The sequence below is a fragment of the Oenanthe melanoleuca genome, chromosome 1 (genome assembly GCF_029582105.1).
Source record: "Oenanthe melanoleuca isolate GR-GAL-2019-014 chromosome 1, OMel1.0, whole genome shotgun sequence".
In the NCBI taxonomy this organism is placed as follows: domain Eukaryota; kingdom Metazoa; phylum Chordata; class Aves; order Passeriformes; family Muscicapidae; genus Oenanthe; species Oenanthe melanoleuca.
In genome coordinates, this window is record NC_079333.1 from 43,415,805 (window position 1) to 43,431,584 (window position 15,780).

Genomic DNA, 15,780 nt, shown 5'->3' on the forward strand with positions numbered 1-15,780 from the left:
CATAGATAAAACTGTAGGAACAGAAACATGTAAGAAGGCAATCATACTCTATTTCTGCAAAGCAGTTCTAAATCCCCAGATGAAAATCACTGAAAATGTACAGGCTGTCATCACAGCAGAAGCACAGAATGCTGGCTGATGATGATACCTGAAAGAGATCCTGCATCCATGCACTGGCACACACACAACAGTCCCCCAGAACTGCCTGCAGTGGAGTCCAGCCTGGATCATTCTGGCTTCTTAAATGAAAGCTTCCAAATAAAATGTATCAAGGAATTCAAAATACTGAAGGAAAGAAACAGGACAGATAGGGGAAAGGCATAGTTTTACAATTTGTGACCTTTAATCTAAAGCACAAATTAAAAAGAACCATAATTAAATAATATTTCTGGTACAAAATTCTATTAACTAATGAAAAGTTTGGAAGCAAGAAATCAAGTAAGAAAATGACATAAACTGGATTGAAACGTTAATTTTCCTCATATGATTAAAAGATGCCCATTGTTTACCTATACTGGGAAGTACTTTTGTGGTAAGACATCCCAGAAAAAATACAACAATCAGAGAGTTTTTTGAATATTCTTTCCATACTCTCTGCACTTTCTTTTTTCATTCAAGCAGAATGTGAGAGATTTAAGCTTGCTTGGGGACAGATTACAGAAAAAAAATCACAGCAGTCGTAAACTGTTTAGGGAGTGAAATACTGTCTCCTCTTTTATTTGGGATTAGACATACTTAAACAGGATCAGTAAGGGACTTTCTCCAGGGGGAAAAAAACCCCAGTGTCTGTCAGGAAGAAATATTTCCTATACCTAGAAAACGAAATAGTTTTCTACACAGAAAAAAAAAAAATAGTACATTTGATATAGTTGGAAATTAAAAGCACAAGTTAAATTTTTTTTTGGAAGGAAAAGACCAAAAAATTATTTCTGTATTAAAAACCAGGAGAAATCCACACAAAAGAATAAAAAAGCCTTGAATTCTGGGCACATTCTCTAAGACAGGACCTGGGATTAGAAGATGACATTATTGTTGAGGTGTAACACCTGAGTGTTATCACCTGAAATAGAAACTTGTTCAGATCTTCTGAGAAGAAAGATGGATTCCTGTATTAAATCTACCTTTTTTGTTACATGATTTTAGGCTTAATGCATATTCTTCTACGTTTTCTTAAAATATTACAGGAGAATACTTTTCCATCTGTATTTGACTAAGAGGCCACACCTTTAGTAGTGATATACATAAACATACTCCAGAAATGTGTATTTCCTAACATTTTCCAGGGAAACATTTGCTTTTGAAATCGTAAATTCTTATTAATAATTACTATAATGTCCTTATGTGAAGTACAATACAACTAATAAGAACTCATCCAGCAGTCTGGAGCTGAGCATGTGTTCCTTGAGTCCCACCTTAAGAAGCCTGAAGATCTCTGCAAGTACCTTTACATCTGATGAAAACACTTCCTGAGGATTGTCTCTGTGTATCAATACTTGTGATTTCCCCAGAAGCAAGCAGCAGCTGGAGACAAATGCCTAACCATTTTCCCTCCCTATTCTCAGCGTGCCTCCTGTGTTCAGGGCAGTAGAAAAAGAGGCACAAGAACTGGTTTACATGAGCCTCACATTGCCCCAAGAGATGAAGACAGCTTCCATTTTCTTTGTGCCATCTGAATGCAAAGAAAGGAGAACAGGGTAAATTAATTGCCCTGGTATATCGACTGTGGCTGTCAGACATTTTTAAAATGTTTGGACTGTGGGCTAAATGTTTGGACTGTAATGCTGGTATACATGTACATACAGATGGTTGCACACTTACAAAAGGATTTTTTAATGCCAGACAAACTGAAAAGAGGGGGAATGAGGAAAATGTAAGTAATTAATGAGATGAGAACAGTAGTCTCAGCTTTCAGAATTCCCATGTAAATACAGTGAAATTTCAGAATCAAAACATTCCCATTTTTTGGGGGGATTATTTTTATATTTTTTTGTGGTTTTTCTTTTTTTCTTTTGGGAGGCTTGGTGGTTTTTTTGTTTTGTTTTGTTTTTTAGTTTTAAGGACTCTGCGGCACACCAATATCTGTGTATTTAACTAATGTGACAAGTTTTAGTGCGTCCTAATCAAACATAATCACCTCTACTTTCTACTAGGTACTACACTGATCAATGGAAAAGCTTTCTAGGCAAGAACTTGGAAAATGATAAAAGCATTTACCATCATTATTTTCTGCTTTTGACAATGATCTATGTCTGTACAGCTCATCAGTCATCTCTTGTAAAAACAGTGTGGCACTTTGATCAAACAGCCAACAATAGCTTCCCGCAGAAGGTAAATTGTTATGAGAGGCCATCAGATAGAAATCACATTTTCTCTGAACAATAGGAACCCAGAAATGATGTGCTTGATTTACTTGCAAATAAAATCATGTGAAAGGTGATATCCTTGCAGAGGTTAAAAAGACAGCGATCCTTTTATTCACCTTTCTGCGTGTTAAACAAACTCCACTGTCACGTTGCAGCTGAGATGGAGTGTCTACGTAGTGATAAAGAGGCACATTCCAGCCCCACGAAACATAACTGCCACTGGTGAAAAATTACCTGCATTAAACCTTACACTTATCCCACAAATTTTAAGAGCAAGATGTGGGAGTTTGATTTTGATTACAGGCCTCTATCTGTGTGGCAGGCAAAGGTCTTTAACCTATGCGTTCTGAATGTACAAGGTACATAGTTTCATCAATGTCATGCCTCATTGGGTCAATGTAGGATTTTATCTAAAACCTGAGGCTTTTCAGTTTACACTGTATATGCAAACACAACCTTTTACTGGTGCTCTCTGCCTTTTGTTTCATTGAGAGGATCTATGGTATTTATAGAAAAGGGAGCTGGAGACATCTTAAACTTATTTTACTCACTTAGATTCCTATTGAGCTGAGGTCTTCAAAAGGGAAAGGTTGTTTATTTGAAGACTGGTATGTAACAGAGCCACTGGAGCCAAACACTTTTTAGTCTACTGATTGCAAAAACATTCATTTTTAAGAGGGCTGCCACACATTCTTCACTTCTGAATACAAACTGAAGCAAAACACATTATTCTACTTTATTTTTGCAGTCAGTAAATGACTGATTATTTTTGTAGAAAAGGTAATACTGATGTAGATAGCTTCTCATAATTCCATGCTACATACAATGTGTGTGCTATGTCTGCATAGTCCCATTGCAAAAGTAGTTCAAAGGGTAGAGGAAAAGGCACTGGGAAAGTTTCAACAGAAGCTGGAATTTGAATCAAGTGGAGAAGTTGCCCATAGCTTACCATAACAGTTGCAATGGGAAAGGAGGTATCTCAGCTCAGAAAATACTTTTTAATTGATCAGAAGTCACTTTTTTGGTGATTTGGTCACAAAAAATACTCATGAATCACACTGTTTTAAGGTATGCCACCACCCAGCTGCCAAGAAGGGGAGTCTCAACCCTCCTGACCCACTGCTGCTAGGAGTTATCATAGTGCTCAGCTCCTGCAGACAGCAGACTCTAGGAGCTAAATGGGGGGTTCAGTCATCCAACATCATAAATGATCTCCACCCCATTGCTCAGTTTTCTGAATCAGCTCAGTGTGATGTCAGATAAACGCCAGAGTTGGGGTAAAGCACAGGGGGTAGCAACAAGACCAGCTCCTGTTAGGCTTGCCTAGCTGAAAAAATACCTGAAAAACTCGGAAAAGCGAAGTTTGTCCTTTCCTTGTTTTCCAAAGAAATGCACCAGCAACACGGTATTAACACCACAGCTGTCCAGTTCTGTGTCCTATAATAAAAACAAAACTATGTGACTGTTACGCATTGCATGATCATTAATATTCACCTGAATCTAAAAATATTTATTTGAACTAGAATTTCCCAAGAGATACTTGAAATTTAATAACTGTTCCCAAAGCTATCACACAGGATATTTCAGAGTTGAACAACTCTTCCACATTGACTGCTAATAGCATATTACAAGCTCTGCTTCTAAATACTCTGTATGAACCACCATCAGTGCATTTTATTATAATATTTTATCATATTTATTATTAAAATTGAGAAGGTTGCAAGTTGAATCTTTTAGAACTTTTATTCTTAGGTGAATAGAAGGCTTAAATGAAGTTAATATCTGTAAGGAACTTCTTAGTTATGCATTTTTAACATGTTACAGCCATTTAAAAACATTCATTATAGTCTTACAAATGAAGCTAGGAAAATGCCAACACTGACAATGCCCTATTATAATACAGCCTTGAAAGGATTCTTGGAAATTTTTAGGGTTAGTGACTTTTCTATAAATATTTTTAAAATCTGAAGAAGAAATTCCTGCAGAGAAGGGATACACACTATTTCAACTCAATCTTTAATAAGCCTAAACCCACACATAATGCTAAATATCTGTTCTATTCTTCTTTCAGCACCAACATACTGGCATTTCTTTGAACACAACAAAACACTAAGCAACATGAAGAGAGAATTTTTTTAAAAGTCTGTAGGGATTTCAGCAAAATATTCTTATGACATCTAAATAGCCTCTGTGTCTTTTATCTGGTTGAAGAGGTAAGATGAAAGACAAGAGTCTATTCATAAGATTTAATACTAATGGTTATTTAGCTTTCAGCATCATCAATAACAAGTCCCATTAGTCCCCCATGTTTCATGCTTACTGCATACATGACACAGTTATTTTGTAGTTAAAGCAGTAACATTTATCATTTCTACTACAAGCTACAGTTCACCAAATGCCAGTGATATGAGTTATGTATGAGTGAACCGAGAAAAAAAACACTTTTCAAGCCATATGCAAACTGTACTTACTGAACTTTTATCATTTAATTGCAGGCAAAGAATATTTAAAACCCACAAGATCCCTCCTTCTGAAGTTTAAACACTTCAGATTACTGTGAAGACTGATGCATAAACATTGGTATATGCTTTTTTGAAAGCCAAAAGTCAAACATTCATGTATGCTTATTTGAAATTCAAACTCAAACTATTTATATCAGAATGCAAAGTTTTCTAAAAAGAAACAAAGAAGAATCCACATATCCCTCACCGAAGCCAGATTGTAATCTGGTTTTTGTGGGATTTGCTTACATGTTTAAAGGAGACTTGAAAAATGCAAGGAATAAATTTGCTAATGTAATTTAAAGAACTGAATTAATGATTACACCATTTAATGCTTCTAATTTAATTACTCCATATTATAATCAGTGTTGTATTGAAAACAAACTGTTTAAAATAACCTTTTCAAAACTAAATCTGTGGCAGCGAAAGTTTTTTCTCTATTAATGTTTCTCTAGTTACAAGCTAGAAGGAGGCATACAAACAATACTTACCTCATCTTATCTAAGATGACAAAGCCTATCCCAGGATTTATAACAAATATGCATCTACTTGCTGGCTACCTTCTTTATCAGTTGAAATTCCACAGTGGAACTGGCAGATGTCCAAACACTATGTTAGTGAGAGTTAAATATATTTTGAAACTACAGAACAGTACAGTTCTTTAAAGCATAAAATGCAACAGGAGACCACAGAGACTACACCTTAAGGGTAAAATTAAAAAAAATTGCTTTTCCTAGAGTTAATGCTATTAAATTAAAGTACATGTTAGTACATAATTCCTTTTTGTCCACAGAATCATTAGGAGCTTTTGCTGCTGATCTGTATAAATTAGTACCGACATGACAAATCCTTGTTAGAAGATAATGAGAATTCTATTAATATTTCCAACACCTTGCCCTTGTGAGCTTGGGTAAAAGAATAGCTTTCACTTGGAATGTCTCTCTTGGCAATTAGAATGAAATGGTAACCCAATCCCAGGCTGCAGAGCAGACCAGACTGGTAGATTTGAGTCACTATCTAAACTGAGTGAAAGTTTGTATTCTGGTGTATCTGGCTGCTTCAGGCCCTGGGATGGTGCACCATAGAACTCTTTTGATCTGTGCATTTTACAGAAAGCTGAGGCACAGAGTGGAAAAAGAAACCCAGTGATCTGAGTTTCATCTTGATACAAGTACAGGATGGGGCAGAGACATGTATCACAACTGGGGAACTCAGACATGTTCCAGGGTCCATTGGTTCAGACAAAGAATCCCAAAGACCACACAATCTGATGCCACACAAGTCTATGAACTAATGAACATGTGTGTACATATTACAAACATAGGCTAATTTTCCTGGAGAAATGTTAACGCCTCCTACACTTTTCAAAAGTATCATGAACTGCTGAATTATGCAATTATTCCTTTTTAAGCAAGATCAGATAACACAAGTTATTTCCTTATTACATTACACAGGCTGTTAACATAAGAGGCCTGATGCTGCAAACACTGAGTCATGGGCAAAGACCTACCTAATCCTGTAGCTCCCCACTGAGCTTTTGACATTTAGGACCTGATACTGCAGCAAGTACCAACAAGTGCCAAGAAGAAACTTATCACACAGTGAGATGGGATTTTCAGAATAATGTATCTAACTGATTTTCAAAACTCATCTGAAATGTTAATAGACTTTCTGTCTCTAGATTCTCACCACCTTTCCTTGCAGAATTTGCCTGAGGCATTACTGGAAAGCATTCATTATGATTAAAATCTGCAGTGCTTTTCTTGTTCTCTTGCTTGCTTCCTGAGAAATGGTATTTGCTGTGCAATGTCTTATTTCACCAGAAATTGTAAAAATAGTATGTACTTTGGATTTCATATTTTTTTTTTAAGTTAAGACAGAAGGAGAGTGAGTAGATGGAAGAATGGCCAGAGAAGGGAGGTGTCTGCTAGTGATGTCCCAAATCTTTCCAAAGGTAAGACTGCATCTTTGCAATTTTTTCTGACTACACTTCTCTGAAATCATCTTTGTTTTAAAGGTGCTATCTCAGTCAATTCACCAGGTCAGGCTTCTATTCCAGCCTAGCTTCACACATTGCTGAAGAATATTCAAGCTTTCTGCTGTTTTGAGAGTCTCCCAGATGCTGGGATATATGCTACCACTCAGTTCTGGTAAGAAGGTTTAAAAGATGTGTCTATTAACTAATCCTAACAGTTACAGTCAGTCAAAAGAATTGTAAGCAGGCCAGCGAGTGGGACCAGGAGATCCAGATCTCCAAAAGCAGTCCTTTTTGGCAAAGCCCAGACAGTCTCAAGTGGGCCCCAGAATGAAACTATGTATTTTATGATAAATCAACTTTCATCCTAATGTAAATCCACACTGAAGTTCTTTCAAGTTTTGCAATGCACATTCTTACTAGGTAGGATTCAAGAATACCTTAGGTCTGATGCAGAAGGGCTGAAATGTTCACAGATTATTCTACAGATGTAACAAACAATCTTTGAGAAGTCTGACGGAACATCTTCTAAACAACAAACAGCATCCAATAACACCCATAATTCCTATTAATGGAAGGATCAGTTGTTTTCTTACTGACAACTAATGCCATGGAATCACTCTGCTGTATACTTAGGGCCTTTAGTAATGAAGAACATGTGACTTCATGAACATCCTCAGGTTTCAGTGCATCACCCAAAGCTGTGCATCAATTCATAAGGAGGTACAGAATAAAAACAGCTTCCAGCCAACCAGGCTAAAACTATCTGAGAGTAGATACTGTAGGAGATACTTTAAGCCCCAGATAGAAACAGGTTGAAACTTGTTGTGAGCAGGCTGACTGTGCCAAGCAGTCAGGGAATGGCACTGCAAAGCCCGAGGTGCCTGACCCATGCCCTGCTGGCAGCCCAGGAAAGCAGCTCCTACACACAGCTGGAGACAGCTCCTCACAAGAACTCAGGCCCTGCCTCTCTGTTGTGACATATTTAAAAAATATAACTTTGCACCAAAAGAAGAGACTCCACTACAAGGACCCTCCTTGGGAGGTGTGATGTGCTATGAAGTTCATTCTTTTGATCAAGGCAGACTTGATCCATCCTCAGTATATGTGCAAACCCTCCTGCTCTTGGTGCTGAAAAGGGCTCAGGTGTCCTGTCACCAGCCAGCCCCCATTCAAATATGTTTCTTTCTCTCTCTTGAGGTTACAATGTCATCAGACCATATGGAGAAATAAAATAATTTCCTTGTCCATGAGGCAAAAAATGATCCAGCACTTTTTTAATAGCCTAATATTTTGGTGCCAGACAGTTTCATTCTTTAGGGGGTTTACCTGTCTGGAGAGCTTTCTTTAAAGCATAACATCACACTGCTCCTTCGTTTACAGTATCTAAAAGCTTTTCAACAGAATTCAATGTTAAATTGCTGACACAAAACATACATATTTATGTTGGAGAAGATAGGTGAAGAAAAAATGTGCACTCCATCTGAACTGAGAGGTTACAAGATTAATGACACTCTTTGGGGAGGGATATTAATTTTAGTCTTGGACTAGATTCTTGTAAAATTTGATGTGTTGCACCCCTGTTACAGAGTTCTGCTGCACTAGAAAGAGCATAGCTCCCAACCACCATCTCCCTTCAGTTTTAGGCAGTCTTTAGTTATACTGAGCTATGCAGACTTAGAAGCACTGGGTAGAAAACATTAAACCAGTCAGAGATTCTAGGGAGCAGATAGGCAAGTTATGACGACCTGCACAGTTCCTGTGGTTGAGGAGATGCATCACAATTCTGCAGTGTCCAAAAGTCCAAGTGTAAAACCTTGTCTTGACCAGGTAAGCAGAGAGAAACATGTGAGTGACTATTGTAATTTACTTCTTTTAGAACCGCAGGACAAAAAAAAAAAAAAAAAAAAAAAAGGAAAGTAGACAGGCTAAAACAAGTTAAACTCAAATAACAGGAAATTGTTCATGTGTGAGTCTCAAAGTACACTGCATATAGTCAAACTCAATTTCAGTTCATAAGCTTTCTGTTTAAAATAGATGAGTAGCTGTGTCTCCAACTACTAGTTAAATGTTAAAAAAAATCCCCAATCATACTTTATATGAAAATGTATTTACTAGGGAACCCAGAAGCATATCTTTAATCATTTGGAAATGAGACAATGCACGTCTTTCACAACATTAATTTCATTTCAAGAATGAATATAGAACTGTATTGTCATTCCTTTCCCAACAGCAGCCGTAAGTAATTTATAAGTTTACCCATTACATGAAGCATATTAAATGAAAGGTATTAAAAGTACTTGATAACTCATTAATCTAAATTGAAGGGCACGAGAACAAAGTCTCTGACCTAGACAACTGGTCTATCCTGTAGATATTAGCACTGTTGTCACAGCCAGGACACTAAAGCACTTTACACTGTTAGAGTATCCTTTTAAGGAACTCAGGGCAGTAACACAAAAGAAACAGGTGCTGTTCACCAGGCAACACCTTTTCAAAATAAACCAAATCTTCTAGTCATGCACTTTCCTACTGTAATCTAGATCACTTCCAGGCAGGGAGCTTGGCTCTCCTCTTCCATGAACCATGGTCATGTGTTCAGCTGGATGTTCCATATGAAGAACAGTTCTGCCAGGAAGCCAGATGGAGCATTTCCTCTGGCCTATGGGAGGCTGTTTGAGCTGAGGCAGCACTGCCTCTGCTGACTTCTGCACCATCTCCTCCAGTCTGATTAGGAAGAACCAGGTTCCAGTGTTTTAAGTCTGCCTGCAGCTCTCCTTCACTGTGTGCACCTCTGCTATGAGACTGCCAGATTGCTTGCTCCGCAAAATTCAGCATGAAACTTCCCAAAAGATGGAGCCAGTTAAAGCTGGGCAAATGTTATTTTTTTTTTTTTATTTTGCTTTTCTTCCAGCATTAATTGTAATACTGGAAAAAGAAAAGTCCTCAACTGAAGTATATGTATCTGGGTGGATAGCCAATTCCACCGTAATCCCATACAAGGGGCACTACTATGTGCTGAAAATTTGATTTTTAGGCATGTAAGTCAAAGTTTCTGTAAAAAGGAAGAGATAAAAGCACCCTGGGAAAACAGCAAATTGATTTTTATTTTCCTTATATAGCAACTCGGTGAGTATTAAATGGTCTCACCATAAAGTAAATAAATGACTGAGACCTTTGTCTACACACTGTACAGGGAAGACACCTGGATATACCTGCTGGTTAAACAAAGCTGCAGACTACCATTTAAACTGTATTTTCCTAGGTTGGTGACATTTTCCATCTGGTGTCAGAGACTGAGTTTACTCTGAAAAAACCAGCAAACTCATATGCAAATTGAGAAAAGTGTCGTGGAAATAAAGAATCATCCCAAACACCAAAATTCTTTCAAAAAACATTGTCAACTTAAACCCCATATTTTTGTGCTTCATCTGTTTTGCTTAAAGGCAATACTATGACTGCCATAATTATAAAAAATAAAGGGCAAAAACATATCCCACAACTAATCAGATTCACTGCTTACAAAGATAATAAATTTTTTTATAAGAAACCAAGACAGGAAGGAAAATAATAATTAAGAGAGAAATGTGATAATTTAGATTTTGCCATGTAGAAATACAGAGACCAGAATAATTTCAAGTAAGCTGTATTCCCCAAAGCTATTTAACCCTTCCTTCATACTAGAATTCCATTTATAATCCTCTAAGAAACTGTATTAAGTAACATTTTCTGGTTACAATAACTTCAGATTTTTCTCAATGAAGAACTCTGAAGACAAATTCTGAAGCAAGACAAAAACAAAATAGAGACATTCCAGCTCAGGTATTTAATTAGCTCACAAGAAGCTTATGTGTTTATAACTAATCTGTCCAACTGTATCAAGGTTTCTCTGGAAATTTTATACTACAGCTGTGCATTCATGCAGAATAAAGATCCTTTTTCTTTCACTGTCATGGCAGTTAAGTCTCAATTGAAATAGGTTTTGAGGAGCAGACAACCCTATTAATCCTAGCTATTTTAATCTGGTGACTGATGAAAAGATTCAAGAAAGGAGATGGTTGTTTGTCAATCAAACAATTTTTAACTGAACTTTGAATATACACTGAGGAAGGAAAACTTTTGTGAATCAGTTTATGCCTAATAAATTTTAAGGGTGTCAGCAAAAGCCACTTCCACTATTTCCCCAGGTATGTGAAAAAGGAAAGAACATGAGTAACTCTTTGTAGAAACTGGTGATGCATAATTTACAATGCAGAGTCCTGTATAAATTTCTTATTGAATGCTTCCAACATGAGCAGCAGCTGCCTCATGCCCAGTGTAAACTAGAAGTTTACAGCTGAAATCAAGTTACTGATGTAAGCAGCATCTTTTAGTAGCAGATGGAGACAATCCAGCTGTACTCTCCCCTTCTTTAGAATCACAGAATAATTTAGATTGAAAAAGATCTTCAAGATTATTGAGTCCAACCATTAACCAGTACTGCCAAGTCCATCACTAAACTATCTCTCTCTGCACCACATCCACATGTGCTTTGAACACTTTTAGGGATGGTGATCCCACCACTTCCCTGGGCAGCCTGTTCCAGTGAATTTTTTTTCCTAATATCCAATCTAAACCTCCCCTGGTGCAACATTTTTGCTTGTCTCATCACTTGTTACATGCTTCATCAGCTTCATCTGAGGTGTTTTCAGTATGCTCAGGAGTCCCCTTCTCTGTTCCCAGTCTCAGTCAAGTTCACCCAGGCTACAAAATATCCTGTCTCTGTGCTGACTACAGACTCAAGAAGAGACTCTACGTGAGAAGAAGGGAGATTGCAGGTGGCTAGATTCAGGGGAAAACAGAAGAGAGCAGGATTTCACCTGCCCCTTTCATTGATGAGATATATTTACCATTTGCTAGTGGTCTACAAACAGTGAAACTTCTTTCCCAGCTGGACAATCCTACTCTAGGATTGTTTCTTCTGGCCTGCCTCTATACTGTCTCTTTCTGGAAGTGGACTTAACTAAAGTAATTTTTGCCTTTGTCACCTCAGTGACAATACCCACATTTCAAACCAACTCAGAATGAACTGATATCATTGCAACAGCAGCACTTAGGTAAGCTTAAGCTATTGATTTCTGCTTGGAAAGCCTTCTATTCTCATATGGCAATATGGAGTTCTTCCTGAGATTTTCATAAACAGAAAAGAATTATTTTGAAAGAGAGGCTCATGGAAACCACCCAACCAAGTGAGTACACAGTCATGAAACACACTGATTGCATCCATTTCATTAGAAGGCTCAGAAATGACAAACGTTTTTCTTCCCCAGTTAGAAAGCAGTTGACAAATCACACCCTTTCATTTAATTAAAGCACTAATACTTAGGCTTATATACTTATCTAAAAACTCTGAAAAAATAACAAAGTTCATGGGAAACATGATGCTGTTTTTGTAAGGAAAATGTATTTTTGTTTCATACCCGAAGAATAGTTTCGTCTCCAGCTGCTTTCAAGTCATCTTCCTTCCCAATGATTCTCTGTAGCTGTGTTTGTTGAAACATGAGAAAAGAACAGGAAAATTACAAATTTCATCGCATAAGAGTCTTCTTTTTCTGAATCTTGATTTAATTGCACCTTTTCTTAATTATACATTTCTGCAAGGTTCTCTAGTCATGACAAAGTATTTGCATACTTGAGGGTATTTTGATATTTAGACACCCTTTTTCCTAGGAATGTCTTATTTAATGTGGTTAATATACCCAAACATGAATCTATCTCTTGCAACCCAGTGCTTACTCTATTTTTAGAGGAGATTTTCTTGCACCAGAAGCTTAGTTTTCACTTCAGAAGATTTTGAAAGTCTGGGGTATAACATCAAGGATCATTCCAGAAATAAAAATTATCCTGATTTTCATGCTGTCATTCTAGATAGTTTTACACAGTTCTGTTATAAACATGATTTTCTGGACATGAAAAACATAACTGTTCAAATGAGGTACTACACAACTAACAATAAAGAGTAATTTAATTAAATAAGAAAACATTTTTTTCAGAACTGGCATTAGGCAGAATGTGGGTTGAGTTTTCCCCTTCACCCCCAGAAAAAATTAATCTTGAATGTATTAGCTAAGAAGGTTTTTAGAATTACTGAAATACATAACTTCCACTGTCTCAAATAAAGCTTTAAGTTAAGATAAACAGTGCATTAATTTGTAGTACTTAAAGTATATCAGAGCTGCAAGGTTTCTTTGCCTGTATTTCAGCTTCAGAGATGTACACTGCCACAAGAATGAGTGATTTAATACAGCACAAAGTACACTTACCTTTTAGACATCAGCATGAATCCTCAAAGGACAGCAGAAATGAAAAAACAAGGGACTTAATATATTTCAGCTAGAGATATGGAATTAAACTAATCACTCTGGATTTGGTCACTTTAAAAAATGCTTTTAAAGTTCAAGGATTTCAAAACTGTTGGTTTGCTTCTCAGACATTTCTGAGTGATTCCTCAACTTGCTCATTAAAACTGGAAAAAAGTTCATTACCAATTTTCCAGTCATTATTCGGGGGAGGTTTTAAATCTCTCCTTTATTTTTTTTTTTATTTTTTTTTTTTAATTTGGTGTATTCGTTTTTGGGGTTTTTTTAGATTTTTTTGTTTCTCAGAGAAGCAGTATGGGCTTGTAAATAGTAAGAAAAACATGCTATCTATTTGTGTTGCCAAAGGTCATCCCTTGGACTTCAAATTTTGAGTAATTCATCTATTCTGGGTTTGTTCCGGTTTTTTGTCCTCAATTTTTTGGTTTCTCAGGATGCTTACTTTCTGTTATTAGTTTTAAATTGCATGTCTTGATAGTATTTGCCAAAAGAAATGCCATAAAACAAGGCAATTAAACACAACTTGTTCCTCCAAATTATCTTAATTTTTGATCATTTACAAAACAAACAACTAGTACAGTAAAAGCATTATGAATTTCTACACAGCTAAATAGCATTACAGAGCTCTGGGTAAAACCACAACTGCTTGTCCATATTCTCACTGAGAAATCACATTTTTTCTTAACTGAAAAATCAATCATTTGATACATAAGGAATAAAACTGCAAATATTTTCCAAAAGGAGAAAAAGATTTTTTGCTCTTGTTTGGATTTTATTTCTAAAGGACTCTTACAAAAAGAGCACAGACACACAGTATAATTATTTTCACAAGTATCCTGAAAATTTTCACTTATTGTTTTCTTGCATGGTGTGTAAATTCTTAGAGTGCTTGAAACTATTTCCACAAGTTTGTTGATTTTTTTTCCAGCACAGTGCAGCAACTACTCACATAAGATGAATTCTGCCCTCAAGAAATGGACTCCTCCATGTAACATTCATTGGTATTTAATATTTATATCTGCTTACCACTCACTATAATAACAGCTAATTTAAAGATAATGAGACATATTATGCACAAGTGAAGCCTCTACTAAAGACAGAAGTAATCTGTTGTTAACAAGCCTTTCTGGCAAAAAGACTATGTCAATCTTAAAAAAAAAAAAAAAAAAAAGGTGTTTTTGCATCTTCCAGTTGCTGGAGAGACATGAGTGCTTGTGGATGCTCTAAGACTACAGAAGTGCTCTGTGTCACAACTGCTGAGTGTTGAGTGCTGGCTCATTCAGCCCTAGATGAAGCTCTACAATTATTTTGTGGTATCTGCTCTCCAGCAGAAATGTACAAGACAGTCTGCTTAGAAAGTCTAAGTCATATAGCTCTTGCATGTGCCATCAGAGCCACTCTACCTTTACTCCCAACAGTTTTGAACTGTCATTAATTTTACTTAGATATCTTTAATCAGGACAGATTTAGAGAGTTAGGGAAATTCCTTAATTGCTGGGGATTTTGGGAACTTTGGTAGCCTTATTCTTGGTGTGAGGTCTCAGATTAATGTGCATGGGTTATTATGTGTCTGGAAATCCCCCTCACCGAGTCTTAAGTGGATGTCTTGGAAGAGCAGAGTTCACAGAAGTATCTTATTGTCCTCACAGAGATGCAGATAACGTGGCTGTGAGAAATGAATTCTGCACTCTGGCAGGGGCTGATTAAAGGGTGGCAACTAGCATCTGTGAACATGCCATTTCTGCCTTGTCTTTTTCACCCTGGAGTTGCAGGGCAAAGCAACAAAACCTTCTTGGCCCTAATACTGCAATGTCTCTTGTACTGTGACTGTTTACCACTGAAACAAGGATAAAGCAGAATTACAACACAAAGAGAACAAGAGTATCCATAAGAAGGGAGTGACTTTTACTGGAAATGAGGAAGATGTGCAATGAAATGGAAAGGCTATGGAGGACAAGATAAACTCCCTTGTTGAAAACATTGGATTCAAGATCTTTCCCGAACATCCATTTTTGTTAGCAGAGAACACGGGGAACTCTGCATGTCACACTCCTGAAGTACCTGATCCATACATGTTTGAACAGCCTGTATTCCATCACATAAGGCAGGCACTGAGGACTGGGGTTGGAGTTTCTTATCACCCGTCCCCCTTTCCTGAATGACCTGCTCAACACATCTCGTGCCTGTTCATCCAGGAACATGCGATAATTGAAATACATACAATTCAAAGAATGATGGAACACCGAAAGGGAAGTTCTTATCTCAAAGACTTTACAGTCTAGACCAGCAGTCAGACTCTACAGTCAGACAACACACACATACATAGATGTCTAATCAGTAAGATAACGATGGGAAGTGTGGAGCACAAGAGGAGACAAAGCAAGAGAATGAACTAGCAATGAAATTTCTTTTCCCATTGCACCTTGCCTACAGACACTGCTTCCTCACTATCCTTTTCCACTGCATTTCCCTTACATATATTTCCTGATGTTATTGTCAAATATAGTGTGAAAATCACTATCAAATAGTTCAGATATATTTTCCTAGGATGCCAACTGGGACAAGACAAATGACAGATTAGCCAC

At 37.0% G+C, this 15,780-nt stretch overlaps 1 protein-coding gene across 1 annotated transcript in view; it reads right to left on the reverse strand.

Annotated features, from left to right (window-relative positions):
• Positions 1-15,780, reverse strand: part of MICU2 (mitochondrial calcium uptake 2) — a 138,701-nt gene that overhangs the window by 12,602 nt on the left and 110,319 nt on the right. The window contains exons 7-8 of the mRNA XM_056486588.1: positions 12,299-12,361; positions 3,703-3,800 (exon numbers count right to left, since the gene is read on the reverse strand). Of these exons, the coding sequence (XP_056342563.1) occupies positions 3,703-3,800; positions 12,299-12,361 (161 nt within the window). The remainder of the gene's footprint in view (positions 1-3,702; positions 3,801-12,298; positions 12,362-15,780) is intronic.